This window comes from Camelus bactrianus, chromosome 26, assembly GCF_048773025.1.
Source record: "Camelus bactrianus isolate YW-2024 breed Bactrian camel chromosome 26, ASM4877302v1, whole genome shotgun sequence".
NCBI lineage: Eukaryota > Metazoa > Chordata > Mammalia > Artiodactyla > Camelidae > Camelus > Camelus bactrianus.
In genome coordinates, this window is record NC_133564.1 from 30,808,386 (window position 1) to 30,831,178 (window position 22,793).

Consider the following 22,793-nt stretch of genomic DNA (forward strand, 5'->3'; position numbering starts at 1 on the left):
TCTCTGTTTGTCAAAACAGAGCATAACAGAAAATGAAAAGCCGAGCGACAAACTGAAGGAAGTTACTGTCATACACGTAGCTCAGGAAAATATCTGTATCCTGAATATATAAAGTCCTGGAAATCAGTAAGGAAGCCAAGCAACCAAGCAAGAAAGCGTATTAACAGACACGAGCAGGCATTTGACAGAGTAGGAAGCAAAGATGATCGCATGGCACACGAAAGATGCCAACCTTCATATAACCAGGAAAACGAAAATGAAAACTATAATAGGGTAACATTTTACAACCACAAAACTGGAAAATGTTTAAAACTCTGACGGTACCGGTTATTGGCAAGAGTATGAGGCAGCTGGATGGCTCGTGTGCTGTGAGTAGGTACCACCTCCTTGAACAACTATTTGTCATTATCAGGAAAACACTGAGATACGCATCTCTCTTATCTAAGGATTCCACGCTTGTGTATATAAATACCTTCTTGGGTGTCTGCGTGCCCTGTGGGGTTTAAAAATGCCACTTATCGAAGCAAAAACATGTGAAATCGCTGGAGAAATGAATGAACCGTATGCAGTAACGTGGGTGAATCTCAAAATTACCCAAACTCAGTAACATACTGTTTAGTCATCACATACATATAAATTCTGAATATAATAGCAAGAAAATAACCAACAGAGAATTCAGCAAATGGGAGTCTCTGGTAGGCTAAGGAGAGAACTTGGTAAAGTTCTGCTTCTTAAGCTGGAATGATGGGTAAATAAGCATTTACCTGCATTTATCCTTTAAGCTGTAAATAAATGTCTATGTATCTAATATATACGCATGTGATATCTTTCACAGAATACTTTTATTAACTAAAAAGGATGAAATGCACTTCCAAAACATTTGGTGGAGAAATAGAGGGCCAATCTGTTAGTCAGCATCACGTTTTAGAGTCAAAAAATGCTCACACACACTGAGAAACTCAGTCAGTATTTTTTCACTCCAAGAAGGAAAACCTCAGACTTATCTCTCCCAACACATCCGAGGGCCAGAAACTGTCAAAATATTAGCTGGGTATCACCAAGGAAGATGAGTCATCGATCAGGAGAGGACATTTCCACTGGGGTAAAAACCCCCCAATGAGTTTCTCTGTTTTTAGTCCCCATTTCATTTACACAAATTTGCGGGTTGTGAATATCCCTGTCGTAAGTGATAATATGGGCTCACGTCCCCAAAGTCATTTACAATGCAGAACACAGTGGCTTAGAAGTAAAATGTGGTCAATGTTGTTTTTTTATTCGTTTGTGAAAAGAGTTGATAATAATTTACCAATAAAATATCTCTGCAGTGGGTCTGATTGCAATATAATGTTGAAATAACATTCAAAATAAATTATTAAAAGAGAAATGATAAACTAGGGAAATAATCTAGAACATCTGTATCAGACAAAGTTCAGGATTGTGATGTAAAATGAGTTCTACCAAATCGATAAGGTGATCGACCGGCAAAGACAGGTAAGGGACGTGAATGGTTAAATTACAGACAGAGGTATCTGGATGGATAATAATAAACATGCAAAAACGCTCAATGTCAGGAATAAACAAAAAAATGCAAAGGAAAACAGCAGAGTATCTGGGTTTGGCTATCGGTTTGGCAACAAATGAAACAAACCATTACCATGATGGAGTTAACTTGCGGAAGAGCAAAGCTGACAGCAAGAGAGAAAATTGGTGCGAGCTTTCTGACAAGCAATTTGGCCCCGTCCGTTAAAATTTTAAATACGCGTAAGCTTTCATCTAGCAAATTTTATCTCATTTGTATGGGTTTTTATGAATTTATCCCACAGAAATACTCGCTCAAAAGGGCAAAGATGATTAAGCAAGGGTGTTCATGGCAGCAATTCTCATAGTGAAATAAACAAAAAAAGAAAAAAGATGACAAATATATTATCCCCTAAATAGTTATTAATAACTAACTGGATCTGGATACTTAAGTAATTGGATTTGGATACTTAAGTGGTTGTATAGTTTTCCATTTACTTAAGTACTATTTCCATTCACTATACAACTATTAAGTGACAATGTATACATCTATCTCTCCTCTGTATGTACGTGTACATATAATATATACATACTTTTGCAATATAGTTCACAGAAAAAAGGAAGGTGTATAGAGTAAAAATTATATACATGATGTATATAAATGCATCATGTATATAATGATATAAATGCCTATAAGTATGTATATATGTAAAATAATTATCTATTTGATGCATATATATATTTAATATAAACACTGAATGTGTATATTTTAAATATTATTGCATAATTGTTTAATATTTACAGATATTTAGACAGATAGAAGTAGAAATACTGAAGTTTCAACAGCAATTAGCTCTAAGGAGTGATATCAAGACTAGTAGAAACCACTTTCTCATATATATGTGTATATTTAGTATTTTTACAGTAGCATTCTACTATTTTTGTATACATTAAAAAATATATATATATATATTTAAGTGTCATTTTTCTCCAGAAGCTCACGCCCTAGTGGGACAGTCAGACAATTAAAAAAAGGTTAATGTCAGCCATTTTAAAAATAATATGACGCTGGCACCAGCAAAGTGCTGTGTGTCTAAGGAAGTAGTCATTCAGCTGAGCCGATGCTGGCCTGGCTGAAGGGTCCTTGAGACCAAACAGGGAAAACTGACTCATGCCCTTGTATTCTAACTGCAGTATTCTCAATCCAGCTTCCTCCCTCTTTCCATAAAGGGAGATTGTAACCAACAGTAAGAAAATCAGGAAACAAGCCAGCTCCCTCTTGCCAAAGACAAAAGAAAACTGTTTTATGAAATCCAGTGAAACCGGGTCTGCAAAGTATCTCCTTTCCATTTAACAAGAAAACATAAATATGAAATCAGGTTGTTTAAACTGAGAGAAACAGTAAGTGTATGACTCACTCTCTTCCTAACCACTTCATCTTGGTTTTTTTTTTTTTTTTGGTAAAAAAAAAATTCTATTATGAATGTTTTCTTTCTTAATCCATTAAAAATATTTCTTATATATATTTATATACATATAAATAGTCTTATATATAAAAGACAAGCAAGCAAACATACATATGTATGTGTTTGTTTGCTTGGAGGGACTCCGAAATGTTCAGGAAGTTTCCAGAAAACCTAACCAAGAGGAACATTCTTAACTCAGGCCTTAGTTCTTTACCTGAAAGTTTCATTGCATGTAGCCAACAGCCACTTGCGGTTACTGTGCACTTGAAATGTGGCGGGGACAAACTGACTTACAAGCACCTCACTGGATGTGGAAGACTTACCGTAAAAAGAGAGTGCAAAACAGCCCCGTATTTTTTTAATATTGATTATGCGTTGATAACATGTTGCCTATATCAACTTAGCACGCTATTAAAATAATTTCTGTGTTGTTGTTGTTGCTATTTTTACAACGTGGCTAGTAGGAACTAAAACGACACACGCGGCTCTCATGTATCTCTACGGGGCTGCGGTCAGCACAACTGCGGTCACACCGCGGCTCAGTCCCTCCCGACTCTGTGCCCCTGGGCCTGTGTCTTACCTTCTCTGACTCTCAGTTTGGTCCTATGAGTTTGGGTGAAGGTGGAGGGCCGTCCTGGTTGGGAAGCTTTTAGCAGCACGCCTCGGCCACTTTAGTAAGAGCTAAATAAATACGAAGTTATAGTAAGTTAAGTACTGAAATAAATAACTGCAGTTATGACTCTCAGGCTGGTTCCCGTTAAAAGGCAACATCTCAGCAGCAGTCCTAACAACCGGCACGCACACACGCCTAGGGCACAGAACTTTCGCGATTCTCCCTCGGGGCCAATTTTTAAGACGAAATGCGCTCAGTCGGGCTCCCCCTAGCGGACGGCGGACGAAGGGGTCGGTGGCTGCCGCGGCTGCAGGGCGAGCTGCCCTGCGCGCTGGGCGGGAGGACACCCGGGTCCCAGCCCCTCTCTGTCCTCCCATCGCTCCCCGAGCCTGGATCTTAAAGGGATACACACGACGTCCACCGAGGCCCTTTCCAGCGCTTCGGACCGGGAGAGGGGCAGCTGGGAAGATGCCCAGATGTGTCCAGAGCTGGCGGAGGGATGGGGGATGGAGAAGAGCCGAGGGGGGTGTGCAGGGAAGCTGGAGCTCAAACTTTGTTGATGTTAAATCGAGACAGGCAGAGCCGGCCCAGGCTAAGCTGAGAAACGTAATATTTGCCTGGGCAGGGCTGTCCGTAATAACTAACTTGTGTACACAGTGTTGCTTTCCATGGTACCACCCCCTTTACACCTGCCTATGATGCATTTTGACAAGGAGGGAGCGGGCATGGAGAGGTCAGCAGACCTCTCCAGGGTCTCGGGTAGTGTTCAAACCGAGCAACCATCTGGCCGCGCTCAGCCACCTCCCCACAGGGATTTGGACGAATTCCTAACTCCACTCCTCCTCTGTTTACCAGCGAATTAACCAGAAGGAGTAAGGCCCAGAGTAGCCGGGCTGTGATTAGGGTTAAAAGATAACGCCACTTCAGCGCAGGTGCTTTGGGACGCAGGCTTGTAAAAGTTGCTATGGGGGACTCCGTCTAACAAGTGATCTCAGTCTTGGGACTTAGTTATTCTAGAACATTCTAACCAAGCTGTCTCTTCAGCAACAGTGACCAGAGTCCGGCACCGCTGTGGGGACAAATTGGGGGCTGGGGTGGGAGTGGCTGGGTACTTTGCGAACAGTATGACCCGGAATACCTCCTATACTGTAGTGTCCTAAGATGAGGGGAGAAATGGATGTCCGTGGAACCTGTAGTGCCTTCACTGAAATATAACCCTTTCCTTACACTCGAACCCTTCAAGCCACAGACCCAGGCGCCCTTGGCACCCATGCAACTGCTCATCTCTGGAAATTCTCTTAAACAGATGCCTCTCCTGAGCTGCCAGTTCCTCACGGGTTACCGGGAACAGCGCCTCGCCCACCTGACCCTGAGCTTTATTACCATGGGGTATGTCTGGCAGGAAGGAGAGACCCAGCCCAAAGAGGTAGGGACAAAGGGACCCCTGTCCTTTTTCCCTTTTTCTTCTTTATGAAGGGACTGGGGATTGAACCCAGGACCCCGTGTGCGCTAAGCGTGCGCTCTACCACTGAGCTGTCCCCTCCCCCTAGGGGACTCCTGTCTTGCCATCTGACAGGTCTGCTGCACCTTGAGTTTGCCCTCTACACTCTTTTCCCAGAAAGTGGGTCATTTCTTGTTCTTTCCTTTGGGTATGAGTTGATGGAAGGGCAAAATCCTCATTTAAATAAAAGACTCTTTTCCCCCGGCCAGGAGGTTAATTTTCTTTAGAACTGGTAGCCCTTTCATTCGTTTTTGAATCTTTTTTTTTTTTTTTCTGGCACCCACCCTCTTCCAAGAATTTTGAAGAGTTGCATTTGAAGGCAAGTTCTGAGACATCATAAAAAACTTAATGACTTATATTTTAGAGCATTTTCTGCTCTTAGACATATCAATAATCACAATGTTCACAATCCTGGAAGGTAAGTACACCAGCACCATGCCCATTTTACAGATAGTTGAGGACTGTGGAAGTTAAATTCCTTGTCCAAGATCAGAGAGCAAGTTGGTGGAAAATCCAGGGCCACAATCCAGACCTTCTGATTTCACTAATGCAGACTTCTTCCCGTAGAGGCACACACTGCCATTTACAAGACTACTCTCATTCGTTTAAAATGTTGCTTGCTGTCTCCCAGTAGTGATCTGTCTTAATCATTCATTTAAATCTCGTCTGAGACTTTGCCTGGCTTTTTACTGGTTTAGTCTGAACCTTGGAACATGAAATCTTTGAGTTCCACTAACCACAGTTTGAATCACTGTTAGTTTCATTTTTGTTTTTATAAGTGGACGTTTTCCAGATATCAGGGTGTTATGCTTGTTCTTGTACCATGCTTAAGGGAATAGCCTGTGCTGACTTTGTTTGCCTGGTTAATCTTATCTTTTAAGTCCAGGAGACTGTCTGTGAGAAAAAGGAAGGAAAGTGAGAAAGGAGAGAAAAGGGAGGCAGCGTGCTGCTTCAGATTTTTGAAATGTCAGGATGTCTAACCTCTTGTTTTTGAAGGATAGTCAGTTACAATGTGTCAGTTTCAGGATGGCTAACTTTACAGAGTCATGAGTCTGGTGTTGAAAAGTCTGAGATCTAAGTACACACCATAGGACATCCCAGTGGGTTTCCCACTCCCTTCCCTCCAAACCATAATCCTAAATCAGGGAAATGGTAGAGTTGATGACAGGGGTGTGTCCATGTCCTTCCCAGCTACCAGTGAGCCCCCTGCTCCCCGACCTCGAGTCATCTCTTTGTTTCTCTGCCTTTAACTTTTCAACAAAGTAGACACTTCAATTCTTCACTGCCCTCCTCATCCCCTGCCTCCCAAGGGAAGCTGGCCTTAGGTTGGAATCTGAAAACTCTTTAAAGCTCTTCTTGTCTTCTGCCTAAAAAATAGTTCTGTCCCAGGCCTCTCAAAAAATCTCGGGAAAAAACAAAAGCAGAAGTTGGGCTTCTTTGAATGGCTGTGTCCAGCTCAGGAGGGGATGGAAATGGAAGTAGGAGACAGGGCTTGTCAGAATGTCCTTTTGGATCTGGGCTAATTTAGCTTCGTTCATGGCTGGAGCCCCCCCACTGCCACCCTCAGGGATCTGAGTACTTTTCCTGGGTTTAGGGGTGGATAATGGTCTTCAGAGCACCCCTCAGAGACCTTGGGGACTGAATGGGGACTGTCTTGAGGTTATTTGCTTGAAGTTGTTATTGGGTTTGATGAAGTGTTCTATCTCTCCCATGCCTCTTGCTGATTCACACACACACACGTATGTACGCACACATACGTGTATATGGTCTTAACACTAAGACTAGACACACAGACACACATATATAACCAGAGTGAGGTGTGTGTGTATGGATCACTCCTATGATTCCAGTTTTACCCCGGGTCATTTCTCTACCACAAGGTTGCTGGAATAAGAGACAGGCTGCTTGCACTGATGCATTCTTTCTAGAACATGCTGATTGTCCAGGTTTATGTCTGAAAGGTTCTGCCAAGAAACCTTGCTCTTCCCTTTGTGGAAGTCTCCAGGAGCGTGGGGCTCCCTCCCATCCTGACTCACTCAGACTTGGTGCTGGCCAACTGGACGGCTAGGGATCCAGGAAGGTAAGACAGGGAGAGGGTGCTTGGGATTTGACCAGATGAACACCAAGGAAGGGGCAGTCTTGGGACTTCTACTCTCCCTACGGGAAAAGTCCAGGCTTTTTCAGCCATCTTTTGGTTAGAGATGCTCATATTCATTACCTGATGTATGGTTCCAAAGAAGGGGTGGACTTGAGCTTAAGGTCATAAATCATAGTTCCCAGGAATTTCCCCTTGATCATGAATACATGGGTGCAGGCTACTTTCTCTGCTTCTACATCACATTGGAAGTTCCCTACCTGACCTTCAAGCTCCTTCACAATTCAGATGCAGGGAAAATGGATGTGGGGTGTGTGGAGGGCTGTGTCCCAGGTCTTGTTTGAGTCCCTGGGACATGCCTCGCCAAGTGTGGGTCCTTGGCTTCGTGCAGGAAAGAATTCGAGAGCGAGCCACAGTTGAGTAAAGGTAGATTTATTTAGAGAGATGCATACTGATTAGAGTGTAAGGTGAGAGAAAGGCAAGGAAGGTGGTGTGGGATTTGGATGCTCAGGTTAAAGTAAAATTGGTACACACTCCATAAACAGAGTATAGGGCAGTCTCCAAAGAGGAGGGAGTGAAAAAGAGTGGCCACAAGGCATGGTGTTGCCAGTTTTTATGGGCTCAGTAGCTCCACAACTACAAGTGGGAGGACTATTTCAGCTACCCTGGGGAAGGGGCTGGAGTTCCTAGGAACTGGGCCACCACCCACTCTTTGACCTTCTATGGTTAGCCTTGGGACTGTCGTGGCGCCTGTGGGCATGTTATTTATCATGCTAATATGTTACCATGAGCATATAATGAGGTTCAAGATCTACTAGAAGTCAAATCTCCTGCCATCTTAATCATCAAGGTCTACTGGGAGTTGAGTCTTCCGCCATTTTGGTGTTAATTGCTGTCATTCCGTGAATGGCGGTGCCCTGCCCTCTTCCCTCCTGTCTCACTCAGACTTCACTCGTTCTTTCTCACGCAACTGTGACTGTTCCATAACATGCCTTCCATTCAAGTCAAGATAGGACCAGGACCTTCGCTAGGTGATCATTATATAGTGACCCTAAATCAGTGGTTATGGATGAGTTGAGACTGGGTGCTCTGGGTATGTTGCATTGGAAATTTGATGAATAATGCTGTCCCAGCTAACTGGCAACATACCTTTGACAGTTGAGCTAGAAATAGAGGCAATTTGTCTAAAGAAGAAATGGCATGAGTTTTTACAAGCAAGAAAGTCCAATAAATAGTCAGAATGGGGTGAAAGAGATGAAGTGTTAAATTTCCTTTTAAACTTCATGACTGCAGCCAAATTTACTCCAGGCTATAGAGGTAAGGGGCAGTACTTTTATGACTTACTAAAATAGCTTGAGGGACAATTAGGTTAGACGTGAGGAAGAAGTTTCTCACGGAAGGGCTGTGAGTAACCACGGGTGTGAGCGAGCAGGTGGCTGAACCTGTTTAAAGGATTAAACCACTAAACAATGTAGCTTTTAGGATGGATGTGTGCACCCCTTGGAGGAAGTGAGATTGGGCCATCTCATCTTTCTAAGGACCTCTGAGCCTTAGGATCTTAACATCTTCTCTAGCTGTCAGGGAAGATCTTTGACCAGCTCTGCTTTAATAACAGGATTGGCTCATGGTGTTCCCATGGAAAGCTGCATAATCTGGCTCAGAAGTTGGGCAGAAATAAATACAAAATCTGTGTGCAGAAATGATTCTGGTCAAGGCATTCAGTGTTGAATAAGCTGGATTTCTGATTCAATGAGAAACAGAGAAGTGGGAGTCAGAAATATGATGACAGAAAGCTGGTTTCTTAGTGAGTGAGGGTGCAGGGCTCGACTGAGCCCAAAGATGCAGACTCAGTCCCGGGGCTCAGTAGTTATGCTTCTTTGCAATTATTTTTTGGAGTCTTTCGATAATCCTAGCACAGGGCTAAGGGCTAAGAGGAAATAGAAAAAGTAGTAGGAAAGTCTACCCACAAGTGACTTATTAACAAGACAAAGGAGTACCAGACTTGGGACAGTGATGCGGACAATAAGCCTTTCAGAATTTCTAAGAAATTACATCAGTGCAGGCTTTAAAGATCAGGAAATGGTGAGGGGGTGGGACTTAGTCTAAGGTAGGCGCTAAAAGCTAAGTAGGAATAGAATAGCTGTAACAAAAGTGTGGATCTGTGGCAACTACAGATAAATAAAAGGGGTAAGATGAATTGTCAGGATGGCCACTGGCTAAATGTTCTGGGCTGTTGTGGGCGCTGAGCTCTGTCTGTCTATCACACTGAGTTCTGTAGGGGAGGAAAAGATTTCCCTTTGTATAGGTTCCTCCTCTGGTCTAAAATAACTAAACTGACCCAAGACAGATGAACAGGAGAAAAACAGGTGTAATTCCGCACATATTGGAGCCCCATAAAAGTATGAGACTCAAAGACGTGACTAATGCAGGCAGCTTTTAGGCGACGAAGTAATACATTTGGGTAGAACTGATAAGACAGGGGTTGGGGCTCAGGGAAGCTAATTAGTGAAACAGTAACAAAGTTTGTTTATACAGTTTTTCCCCTCCCTGGATTCCACATCTCTGGTGGCGATGCTGTCTCTCTACCTCCTGGTGCAGCGAGGGTGCCTTCACATGGGAGATTTATTTCCTGCATTGAGGGCCACAAAGGAGGTCAGAGCGTCTCTCTTGCGCACCTGCTGTTTCTCAACTACCTTTAATTCAAAATCATCAATATGAGACAGGAGGGAAGGGGACAGGGCACAACCACTGAAGGAATGACAAGCAGCTGAGGACAGGACCAACTGGTTAGAACCAAGATGGCGGAAGACTCGACTTCCAGGAGACCTTGAGCCTCATGGCACACCCACAGGCGCCATGACCATTCCCTGGCTGACCCAATTCCTGGGAATCCCTGCCCCTTCCCCAAAGTAGTTGGAATAATCCTCCCACTTGTTAGCATATCAAGTGACTGAGCCCATAAAAACTAACCACCCCCACACCTCGTGGCTGATCTCATTTTCGTGGACAGCCCCATCCTCTGAGGCTGTCACCGCTGGTGCCTCTCACCTCTTGCGATGATCAGCATTCTGCCTATGGAATGTGTACCTCCTTGGCCTCTGGCTCCCTCGCCTTGGAGACAGCCCACACTCTGTCTGTGGAGTGTCTGTCTCTCTGAATAAAGCTACTTTTACTCAACTGTGGCTCGCTCTTGGTTCTTTCCTTGAAAGTCAAGGACCCTCACTTGGCGGGGTCCATCCCATGGACTCGACGGAGACCTGGGACCCAGCCATTCTCTTGTGCTATTTTCCTGTATCAAATATGCCAAAGTGGCTTATTTTGGGTGGCGTCTGCTGCTCCCCTCAGGCCCATAGTCGAGTCACAACCCTGACATCCAAAGTGCGCGGATGTGTGTGTCTGCACATATATTTGCTCCCAAGTGCGCATGCCTGCGAACAACGTGGCCCCGGAAGGTGTATCAGGTTTACAAACTGATTTGTTCTTTTCTTTTTTTTCCCTCCCTGGTTGTCAATAACTGAACTTGGACTAGACCCCTGGAAATCAGGTAAGCCCTCAGAAATCCTTCACTCACTTTAGGGCCATGTGAGGCTCTGAGAGCCCTCAGGTCAGGTGACTGGGGCTGGGGTTGATCGGTCTCCTTCCTCCCCGAATGCTCCTGAAGGGGGAGATGCTCATCCTTGGAGGGGAGAACCTTGCCCACTGGTTGCACTTTGCACGTGGAGTTGCCTAGTTCTGAGGCCACCACTGGACCACGTGTAGCCACTGTGTGCAGACCTCTCTAACCACGTGGTCCTCTCCCTCCCCAGGAACTTGGACATCATTTTCTCACTTCCTGGGGGAGAAAGCCTGCGTGGTTTTATACTGGTGATTGTTTTGGTGGAGAACGCAGCAGTGCCTGGGATTAAGGTATCTTCTCACTCACTTTTTCACTCCCTCTCCAAGTCCCTTTCCCCACCGTGGATTAATTAACGTAGACAAGCAGGGGCCTTGTCTTCCTTGGTTAGTTGAGCAAAGGGACCTAAGTTCTAGCCCACAACTGCTGTGAACCGTGGAATTGACCATTTGCACATTCAACACACTAGCATCGTTCTCGGCAATGGAGTATCTGGGGGGAAAAGACAGACGTTACTCTGGCCTCCACAGAAACTCAGGATCCAGTGGAGGAAGATGGGTTGACGTACGGGGTAACAAGAAAAGAAGTGCAGTCTTTCATGAAAAGATATGGAAAACCTAATTTAGACCTGAAGGTGTTGCCGCAAAACTGGCAAAACTGCACCCAGAAAGCCAGATTGAGACTCCGAGGCAGAGTTTTGGGAGAAAAAGAACAGCTTCCTTGCTTTGCCAGGCCTTCTAAGTCTAACTGTGACTCCGTCTCGGGGCTGGGGTCTTAGGGTTTTATAGAAAAACTGGATGGACCAGAAAAGGTGGTAAAATCCAGGGCCCTTTACAGGGTGCTGCCACCTTCCCCTTAACCTCTGTGTCATGGGGGAACCGCAGAGGGTCTGTCCATTCTTCTGAGATTATCGGCCCATTACCCTCTTCCTGGAGCCACAGCCTCTGGGTTAAAACCATTGTAAAGAATGTCAGGGAGAAGTGTGGAGGCTGCCTAGCACAAAAGCAGCAAGGGAGAGAAAGCCAACTGCAGGAATTCTTAGAAAGAATCAGCAAACAGTTTTAGCATCAGGGATGTTAGTTTGTTCCTTCCCTGCTCCTTCAAAAGGTCAGGCAAAGCTTTCCAAGGGAAATGGCAGGTCTTAAAGTCAAAACCTGAGTCATGTAGAGAAATTAAGCAGGGAGAGAGAGACAGAGAGACAGAGACAGAACCTGATACCTGGCAGAGAAAGCTGCGATGCACAGGCTCTGAGGGAAAATGAACCATCCTTGAGATCACCTGGTGGGGGGACTGTAAACTTGAACTCTTCTAGGGGTCAGGCAGGTACAAAAGACACTGAAACAGCAGGTGATCAGCTAGAGAAAAGTCCTGCCTTGCTGCAAGATACTGAAGCTAGATTTCTGTCTTTCTGTACCCCCTCCCTGGTGAGCATGTTTGGAGGGCGTGTGTGTCTATGGTAGGGTGACCAGATCGTGGCAGAACCATCATGTCTTTCCCTCTCAGAAGGGAAACCCTCTGGTCACTTTCCTTCCTATCCGTGTGTTTACTCCATGGAAAGATACAGAATAAAATACTTCTCTTCCAAATACATCTCAGATGAGGTTGAGAATTGCTAATGGCGGGGTGGGGGCTCCTGAGCGTGGGCTCCCCAGAATCTGTCTGCTTTTGTGTAAGAGCAGGACTCAGGAGTGTGGGTGGCCTAACTCAAGATGTGGAAGTAGAAAGGATCCTCAGGCCTGACAACTCCGGAGGAAAGGAAGGTGGAAAATGATAGAGTAGCAGCCAGAGGAAAGATCCAGAAGGACCTAACCAGGGGTCCATCTGGGAATTGACCAGAGAGAACTCCCAGGGGAGCCCTGCCAAAGAGGCCAGTACTCAGAGGGCGGCCCTTCCGGGAGTCCCCAGCTCTGACAGCAGGACTTTTGGGTATTTTTGGCAGGGGGGAGGGGGGAGGTGTTCAGTAGTAATTAGGTTTATTTATTTATTTATTTATTTGAACGGAGGTACTGGGGATTGGACCTCACGCATGCTAGGCACGCACTCTCCCACTGAGCTATCCCCCGCCTCCCCCAGCTCTGAGGCTCATTCCACCCCAATCGGCCTTAAGTGAACGCTAATGAATTGACTGACTGAATCTGGTCCCCAGGCCCTGGTTCAGGCAGTGAATGCCATCCTGCAGCCCAGCCCGGAATCCCTGCTCCAAGCCCTGCAGCGTCTGAGGCTCTCCATCCAGGACATCAAAGGAGTCTTGGGACAAATGCACGGTAGGGCAGCCGAGGGCTCTGCTTGGGGGAGGAAGGGCCTGGATGTTGGGAACCTCCATCAGATGGCGCTGGTGTATTAGCTTTGTTTTAAGGTACCCGCTCTTCCTACTACTGGAAAGTGATCTCTCGGTTTGCAGGGCTCTTCTTGCAGTTTTATCCTTTATTGTCTCTTGGGATTAGAGTCGTTTCCTCTCTTTGGTGGTCATTTATTTATTTGCATGCTGAGGTCTTGCCCGAAGCTTGGGAGGAGGGGAGGGGGCACACAGCAGCCTCATCTGTACCTGCTTGGTCCAGCAAGGACCGTGGTACCAGCGGAGACGACTGCCCTTGGCTTCCTCAGCCCTCCTTTTCTGTGGCCAGAGCAGGGATAAAGTTATCAAACTTGGGACCAGTTAAGGTGTGCACCCTTCCTGCATTCCTGCAATTCGTTACATAATATTCTGGTGATTGCATTCCTGTCCAATATTTGGGTGTGATCTGTTCAATAAGGAAAAAGCTGCTAAGTGTCTGTTTCCCTAGGTCCTGCTTCACTGGAAAAAAAAAGGAGGGGAATTCTAGGAAAAGAGAGTGTTTATAGGAAATGAGACAGGAGGGAGGGAGCAGGAGAGAGGGTGGTGTTCAAGTAATATGACCTTTCATTGAAAGAGTTTGTTTATTTGCTCTCCCATACTCTATGTCCTAGAAGTCCATCTGGAATCACGGGGTTATGTAGTTTCCATTCAGTTCCCCTGTTTCACGTTTTAGATTCACAGCTCTGCATTTTCCTGGATTTTAATTTTAAAGCGCTCATGATTGCATCAGTAGGCCTTCTGCCAAACCACCTCTCTCAACTCAGTGAGATAGATCTTAGTTTTGCCAAGATGCCCTGACTTTATCTCTCAGGATATGAAGGCCACTGGAGGTCCCTGGCAGGTGTCTTCAGATCGTATGAATGAGCAGAAGTGAGGAGTTGGCAGGGTCACAGGGGGCCCTTCACCCTGTCGCGGCACATGTGCGGTGAGGTGGTGCAGCCCTGTGTGACTGTTACAGGCTTCCCTAGTTCTCAAGGTCCCTTCTCCAGCCTGGGCCAGCCCTGAGGTTTTCTTGATCGTCCTCTGCAGGAGGTCTGATGGCCTCGGGAGGTGATGGGGCGACTTCCCTTGTTTCCCCCAAAGGCAGATTTTCCCACACAGACATAATTTATTTTAAAAGTTTCACTGCTAGTCACGGCAGTGAAATATATGTACGTATCAGATTGCATTTTTCAAAAATGGCCACAAGGACATCTTCCAGCCCATTTGTTCCCTTACTATGTGACCTTGGGACTCCTCTTATGTCCTTGCTTGTGACATAGGTGGCCTTGTGACATGCTTGGGATCAATAGGATCAGCAGGGAAATAATCTAAATGTCCATGGACAGATGATTGGATAAAGTCGTGGCATATTTATATAGAGGAATAGTACTCAGCCATAAAAAAGGATAAAATGCCATTTGCAGCAACATGGATAGACCTGGAGATGGTTATCTTAAGTGAAGTAAACCAGAAAGAGAAAAAAAAATCATATGATATCACTTATATGTAGAATCTAAAAAAAAAAAAAAAGAGACAAACTTATTTACAAAACAGAAACAGACTTATAGACATAGAGAACAAACTTATGGTTACTGGGGGGGAAGTGGGGGAAGGGATAAACTAGGAGTTTGAGATTTGCAGATACTAACTTCTATATATAAAATGGATAAACCACAAGGTCCTAATCTATAGCACAGGGAACTCTATTCAATATCTTGTAGTAACTGTTGGTGAAAAAGAATATGAAAACGAATATATGTATGTTCATGTATGACTGAAGCATTACAGAAATCGATACAACATTGTAAACTGACTATACTTCAATTAAAAATATATATATATATGTACACTGTTAGGAAAAAAAAGAAAAAAACTTTGTGATCAGGAAAAAAAATTGGGCTCAGCAGCATGACACTGCCTGACCTCCCAGACAAGGCTAGAAAAGTGATGTCACTGCTGCCTTGTGTACCAAGTCTCCACTGAAAAAGTCCTCCTACCCTGGGGCCACCATGGCCATGAACAAGGGTGTCAAGCCACACAGAGAGGCCAAGTGTAGGTGCCAGCGGGGGTGAATGAGCCCTCCGGTGAGCGTCTGTTCCTACCGTCAAGGCATCCTGGGCCTCCCATCTTCCCAGCTGAGGACCCAGTCACTGTGCAGCAGAGACAAGCCGTCTCCTCTGTGCCTCGTCCCCATTCCTGACCTGCAGAGCCCATGAGTGTAATTCCATGGTGGTTCTGTACTGCTGAGTTTGGAGTCGGTTGCCATGCAACCGTAGTAACCAGAAAGATGAAATCATACAAACAAGAACAAATAATAGACACAACAAAGTGTGAGGAATCACGTGGATTTTTTTTAGTCATTGCCTGTGGTTTATGGTTGCTGACGTTCTTCTGGGTGATAGAGCTTCGTTGCATGGCTTTCCTCCCTCAGATGGAGCTCACCCCACAATTCCTTCTTTCTCAGCCCAACTTTAGCACAAATTGTGTGCTCCGCTCTGTTCCTCCCCAAATACCTCCTTTCCAAGCATGTCAGCCTGGAATCATAAGGGCAGGGGAAGGAGGAAGAGGTCCCCTTTATTTTAAGGCTGCCATTTGCGTATCTGAGGACCACCGTGACCTTTGTCACCAGGCCTTTGTCCAGCCCACAGAGATGTCCATGTCACAGTTTTCCACAGTTCTCATGGCTGAACTGGAAAATAAAACCAGACCACCCTTTTCCCAGGGCCTGACTCCCACAAGGCAGAAGTCCATTGCAGCACCTCCCGTGTCATCCACGCTCCCCGCAGGACCCAGTGCTCACTGTATCCCCACCCTGCACACCTGCAGGGCTGATTCTGGCTCTCCCTTTGTTGGTGGTTTACAGAGAACTGAGCCAGGTCCGAGCTCTGGTCTCCCTTGGAAGGCACATATCCTTTGTCATATTTATGAATAGCTCTTGTCCTCTAAGAATGAATTTTCTCATGAAAACCTGTTCTTCCAGACCCAGCCTGATCTGACCCCAGGCCATTTTAATTTTAATTAATTTTAATTAATTTCATACCATACTTCCCTTCACTTGTTCTTTCCAACACTAGTTTTTAGTTCCCAAAAAGAACCTTTTTCCACTGCAAGGCTTGTGTGTGCTCTATTCTTTCTGCTTCACGCATTCTTCCCAACTCCTCCTTTGCCTAGTTAACGCCTACTTATACTTCAGATGTAACCCTGGTCTCCTCCAGGCTCACAGAGCTGCTTAATCCTTATCAGCAATGCTGTGAGACCCAGGAGCAGGGGCAGGGGTGGAGAAGTGGCAGCAACAGAAAAGATCGACAAGGGACATCGAGGAGGACCCAGGGCAGGAGAAGGGGTCAAGGATGAACGTATGGTTTCAAAGCTGGTTAAAAAAAAAATCACGACCCCTAACTTGAAATCCCACCTCACCAATAGTTAATATAGTCAGCTTTATTCATTTCTGCATTCAGTTATTGATTGATTGATTGATTGATTGATTGCCAATCTGATAGCCTCTCTTTTTTCTCAGGTTCACTGAGATGGAATTGACGTATTGCATTGTGTAAGTTTAAGGTGTCCAGTGTAATGACATGATATGTGTATATACCATGATATGATGACTACAATAAGGAAAAGATTTCTTATTCGGAAGATTGAATCGGGTTCTGCTGGGTTGGTAGATTGATTTTCAAAGTAAACAGGGAATGCAGGGGCCGGAAGCAACACTTGGTTTTGTGACACATCACATTCAGGGTGATGGGGAGACACCTAGTGGAAATATGTGGCTTTTAAGGTGGGAATTACACACAAAAGATACAGATTGGGGCTCATGACCATTGGATATGAAGTTCAATTACGCGTCTACCATGCTTTGTTTTTGGTATCAGTGATAGCCTTACTTCCCTGAGTGGGACTATATTGAACGTTAATAATGTCATGTGAAAAATGCTGGGATGATTCTGGGTCTGTGGTTTTACAGCACTGACCCAAATCAAGAATTTGCTGAGTTTTGCTTTGTGTAAAGACCACTTCTTAGGATAAAGCCTAAATCCCTACCCTTGAAAAGTATACAAAGCCAGCTTTTTTAGGTTTTCCAAGCAAAACAAAAACAATACTTATTTTCATGAGGCGAGCGTTAACTAACCGAAAGCAGACATTGTGTCTTTCTTGAGATTCACTTATATTTAGAAGAAAAAGATACTTGACTAAATGTTTTGTGTTTAGCTGAACAGCAACAACAGCGACTCTGGAAGACATCACAGAGTGGACCTGGGTTTGGCCACTGGGGCCATTTTCCCCCTGCGCCCAGGAGACACATGCAAGGAAAGGGGGGAGGCTTGACTCAAGTGCTCTTGGACCTTCTGTCTTCCCTGGAGGATAATGTCACTGGCTTTTAGGAACTGCCTTTCTTAGCCAAAAGGTACACACATTAGATCCAGAAGCAAGAGTGTTTACGTGGCTCTCATCCCTCACCAGCGCCATGTTAGTAGACAATCTCTGCCTGGTATTCTCTGAACCAGGTGTTCATATTAACCCTATAAGCTTGCTCGAAATTTCTCCCTGACAATTCAGCTTCAGGAAAATGAAAAGAATACCAGATTCAGAGTCAGAAATTTGGATTCTAGCTCTGATTCTAATAATAGCCACACAAGTATACCACTGTGGACCCTAGTTGCTTTTCTTTTTAAAATAAAAGACCTCATGTATATACAATACAAAAATATTTAAATCAAGTATATGCAAAAATTGTAATTGTCAAATAAACATCTTCATACACAGATTAACTTAAGAAATAGACCGTTGCCAAAAACTTTGAAACCATTTGTGTGGTTCTTTCCAACTGCATGCCCGAAACATTCCTTTCAGTTACCATCGTTCTGATGATGATAGTCATCATTCAATTTCACTTCTTAATAATGTCACTATTTGAGAATTATTCCTAAACAGCATATTAATTTTTTGAACTTTATATACAAAGAATTAAAATGTATATTTTATTTCTGCAACTTAGTTCTCTAAAGATTATCAATATTAGTCATATAGATGTAGTACATTTTCATTGCTATATACAGCAGCTTTTTGTATAAATATATAATTCATTCTCTTGCTTACTTCTGGGGGTTTTGTTTGTTTTTTTGGTTTGGTTTGGTTTTGCTGTTATGAGACATGTTGCTGCAAATATTCATGCGCAAACTCCTGGGATATAAACTGGAAATATCTCTGAGCCTTCAGTTTTACTAACTGGCACCAAATTGTTCTCCAAGTGATTTACTAACTTGAAATTCCACCTCACCAACAGTTAATATAGTCGGCTTTATTCATTTATTCATTCCATTATTCATTGATCGACTGATTGATTGCCAATCTGATATCCTCTTTTTTTCTCGGGTTCATTGGGATATAATTGACAGATCACATCATGTAAGTTTAAGGTGTACAGTGCAGTGATGCGATACATGTATATACTGGGAAATGATTACTACAATAAGTTAACACATCCTTCACCCCGTGTAATTACCATTTTGTTGGTTTTTGTGGTGGTAACATTCACGATTCCTCTCTAAGCAACGTTCAGGTTGCAATACAGCATTGCCGACTACGGTCACCACGCTCTAGGTTAGAGCCTCAGAACTTGTTTCTCTTGCAGCTGAAGTTTGTCTCTTTTGACCAACATTTTCTCCTCATTTTACCCACCACCCTGCCTCTGGCAACCAGCCATCTACTCTGTTTCTATAACTTTGGTTTTTTCTTTTTCGTTTTTTAGATTCTACCTAGGAGATAGATAACACAGCATTTGTCTTTCTCTGTCTGATTTCTCTCACTTAACATAATTCCCTCAAGATTCATCCACGTTTTTGCAATGGTAGGAAACCCCAGGGGCTCATGGGCGGGTGGGTTTCTTGATGGAGTCCGTGAGGTGGGGCGTAGGATCTGTATCCCTTTAATGCCCTCCACCCCCCCCCCCCAGAGCCCTGTTTGATACCCTCCCCAGCCCCGCAGCCCGCCCTCCTGCAGCACACCTCAGTATTTCCGATGATGCGGTGAGAAAGAGATGGGTGTCTTTGCAGCATTTGTTGCAGCCGGGGAAGCCAGGCCCTCACGCACTGTCCCTCGCGCGAGGAATCACAGGCTGAGAAGGTCCCCCCTGGCACTGAGCTGCGCTGGGGAAGGGGCGATGTGGTTAAAGTGACATGAAATTCTCACCCTCTTCAATGCATCCAGTCTTTTTTTTTTTTTTTTTTTTTCCGCTCCAGTGGTGTGCTGGGACTCCCACAAAGGCGCTCTTATCCACGGTGGTGACTCGTCTAAATCAATGTTCATTGGGGGAAAGGGCAGAAAACTCGTATTCCGCCACGATGGTGATGTTGCTCTTGCCTTTCTCTGATTTCTAGCAAGTGAACTATCTTCTCTGTGTGTGTGTGTGTACGCGTGTGTTCCTGCGTGCTCACTGCTCCTGTTCCTGTTTTGTGAAATGCATGTCTTTCCTAATTTTTCTAAAAGTCTTTTATCTTTTAATTGTTCCTTTTTGTGTATATATATATATATATATATATATATATATATATATTTATTGAAGTATAGTCAGTTTACAATGTTGTGTCAATTTCTGGTGTACAGCATAGTGCTTCAGTCATGAACATACATGTATTCATTTCTTTTACTTATTGCTTTTAATTCTTTTATTTGTACACTCTGGAGGGTGATTTTTGTTAGTTATATATTGCAAATGTTGTAGTTTGTCTTATTCTACCTTTTGAAAGCAGAAGTTCTTAATTCAAATATAGTCAAAGTATCATTTCTTTTGTAAAAGGCTATGTTTTAGAAGGTCTTGCATAAGATATTATTTCATAAGCATAGGTCTTAAATATATTTTTCTACATTTTCTTCTGAAATTGTCTTTCATATTTCAGGCCTTAATACACATATAATTAGATAATTCATTATAGTTGTAATAGTTATATTATAGTTACACAGTTTTAATAATTAAAGAATAATTATCTATATAGAGGATGACAAAGGAAACAAATTTGATTTCCCTTCTGTGAACACTCACTCATCTACACTATGAGCACAGTGTTACAGCAGATTTTCGTAGAAGATGGGATCTGTTTCCAGGCTCCCTGTTCCGTTTCACTGCCTGTCTGTCGCTCCCCACTCCAGTACCATCTGTCTTAAGGGAACTATAGCTTCCTGGTGTTTCCCGTTTTCAGGGAGAGAAAATGCCCCTCCCCTTGCTATTCTCCAGGGACGCCTTTCCCATCTTTGACCCTTGCCTTTCGTGTAAACATAGAATCAGCTTGTCAAATTCCAATAGAAAGCCCGTTAGGAATTTTTCTCGAATTACATTAAATCTGCATATTAATTTGGAGAAAAATGACCTGAATTTGATATTACATCTTGCCCTTCTGCCTTATAATCCAGGCAGGTGGAGAGGCGGAGACCAGCGTAAACACATTAACCTGCTCCCCTCAGACCATGTCTTTATATCGCTGGGGATTCTTTTGTCCCATGGCCTGAAATTTTTCCAAATAGAAAATCTTCTGTATGTGCATTTCTTCTCTTAGATATTGATGCTGAGTTTTCTTGTCCATGAACAAGGATTTTTCTTAAATTTCTTCAGTTTCTTTCAAGATAAAAGATTTAGGTATCTTCTGCTTTATTCATAGCTACTTTCTATTTTTGTTTTGAATATGTTATCTTTTGATTTAACTAATTCCTGTTTGTTCCTGGTTTATAGAATGAAATCGATATTTAATATTAACCTTGAATCTAGCAACTTTGATAAACACTCTTATTAATTTTCATAATGATCTGTAGATTACCTGGGTTTTCTATGTAGAAATCGTATTATCTGAGAATAATGTTGTTTTATTTTTTCATTACCAATACTTATAACTTATTTCTTCTAATTTATTTCTTACTTTTATGCTAGGACTCCTAACACAGTGTTGAACAGAAGTGCTAACACTTGTTTTCTTCCCCATATTTTAAAAGACTGATTTTTATATTTCAACATTAAGTATACTATGTACTATAGGCTTTCTATGGATTCCTTTGCTCAGTTTAAGGTTGTTACCTCCTATTCCTAATTAGTTAACATTTTTTGCTTGCTTGTTTTAATCATGAATGGATTATTTATACCTATCGAAAAATTTTACATCAAAATTATCTTACATCTATTGAAATAAGCATTTGCCTTTTCCTCCTTAAATAGGACAAGTTGGTTAAAACATGAAATTATTGCCAGTCATTACCGCTTCAGCAAAAATTTTACATAGTACTTTGCATAGTATTTTTGTGGGAACAGAGCGCCAGCTGGGAAGGATTGAGAAGTGGGGTCGAGAGAAAGGTCCAGCACATAAGACGCTGTTGCAAATGAGCAGAGAGGATGTGACAGGACTCAGAGGCCCTGAGAAAGCCCTGAGATGGATGGAAGGTGTGAGTTTCCTGAGCCCAGGGGGCTTCAGGGCAAAGAGAGATGGAGGACCAGAGACCAGGTGTGATGGTGGGACGGGTAAATCGATGGTTTAGAGATATCATTATTTAGGTCTAATAAAAAAGATGTTTCTTTTTTCCCAGAAACAAAGAGACATAGACAGGAATCTGGCTAAGAGAAACATGCCAGGTCACAGGGGGACCCCATGGAGTAAAGAAGAGAAAACAACCTTCAAAAATTGATGAAAAGAAATTTATCACAATGTGAGGATGCGCTTCCTTATACACAAGTTAATAAACTGTGGAATCAATTACTCCCACACATTGGCTTAGATTCAAAACTAGCTGTGCAGACTGATGAGTGCAGCTCAGTGAGCCTGTATGTGAGCAGGTGTGACAAACCCTGGACAGGAGACCCTCCGCTCTCTGTCCTTTGTTGACTCTACAGAACTTTTCATGAGCATCCGTGGCTTCAGTTTCCCTCTCTTCTGAAAGTCTTGAGAGAGGAAGTTCTTTCTCTGCTTTTCTCCTTTCATCTTCCCACATTCGCTCAAATATCATGTCTGTTTAAAATACTAATTTTTTAAAGATGGCCTTGATCTCTTTTTTTGTGGTTGTTTTTAAGTACAGAGGAGGGAAGGACCACAAATAGAAGAAGGGCAGCATTTGGAAGAGTTTAACACTTCTGCAAGCGCCAGCGAGGGGGACGACAGAGGGAACGTTCCTCCCTCTCCTGCTGCTGTGTTCATTCCAGGTTTCTGTGAGGATCAGATAGAGGAGGCGGCCCCAGGAGGGCGGCAGAACACAAGCACATGGAACCAATTGCTTTTTTTGCCTGTAGTAAAGTTCACGTTTTGATTGCTTCCGCAGATTATGCAGATCCAGACGTATTTTATGCAGTCATCCGGGTCTTCTTCTCTGGGTGAGTATAGTTCAACTGTTTTCTTGCATGAGGCATCCATAGCATTTCCCAAATTCGTGAAGGGGGAAACAGACAGAAGCTTCCTAGAATAAGAAACACACCGAGTAACCCCTTGCTAACAACATAATCACCTAGACGCACGCTCGGATGAAAGGAGACCTCTGCATGAGAAGTAACACGGAGAGGGTAAAATTTAAGTTAGAGCAGTTGTCTTTACACCATCACTTTACATTCATTTGTATTCACCTTTCTCAGGAAGCCACCTTGATGACAGAGGGGAAAAAGGCCCAGTGTGCCACCCACAAAGCTCTGTCATTTATACCC

At 43.6% G+C, this 22,793-nt stretch overlaps 1 protein-coding gene across 3 annotated transcripts in view; it reads left to right on the forward strand.

The window, feature by feature from the left end:
- The window catches only part of IDO2 (indoleamine 2,3-dioxygenase 2), a 57,675-nt gene that overhangs the window by 25,361 nt on the left and 9,521 nt on the right, over window positions 1-22,793 (forward strand). For 2 of the 3 annotated variants that reach the window (XM_045518801.2, XM_010958202.3), the window contains 6 exons: window positions 4,904-5,023; window positions 7,060-7,178; window positions 10,723-10,737; window positions 11,000-11,099; window positions 12,953-13,070; window positions 22,418-22,469. In XM_045518801.2, coding sequence (XP_045374757.2) covers window positions 4,904-5,023; window positions 7,060-7,178; window positions 10,723-10,737; window positions 11,000-11,099; window positions 12,953-13,070; window positions 22,418-22,469 — 524 coding nt within the window. Of the gene's footprint in view, window positions 1-4,386; window positions 4,530-4,903; window positions 5,024-7,059; window positions 7,179-10,722; window positions 10,738-10,999; window positions 11,100-12,952; window positions 13,071-22,417; window positions 22,470-22,793 lie in introns of those variants that run through there. The other variant, XM_045518803.2, reaches the window with a different exon arrangement.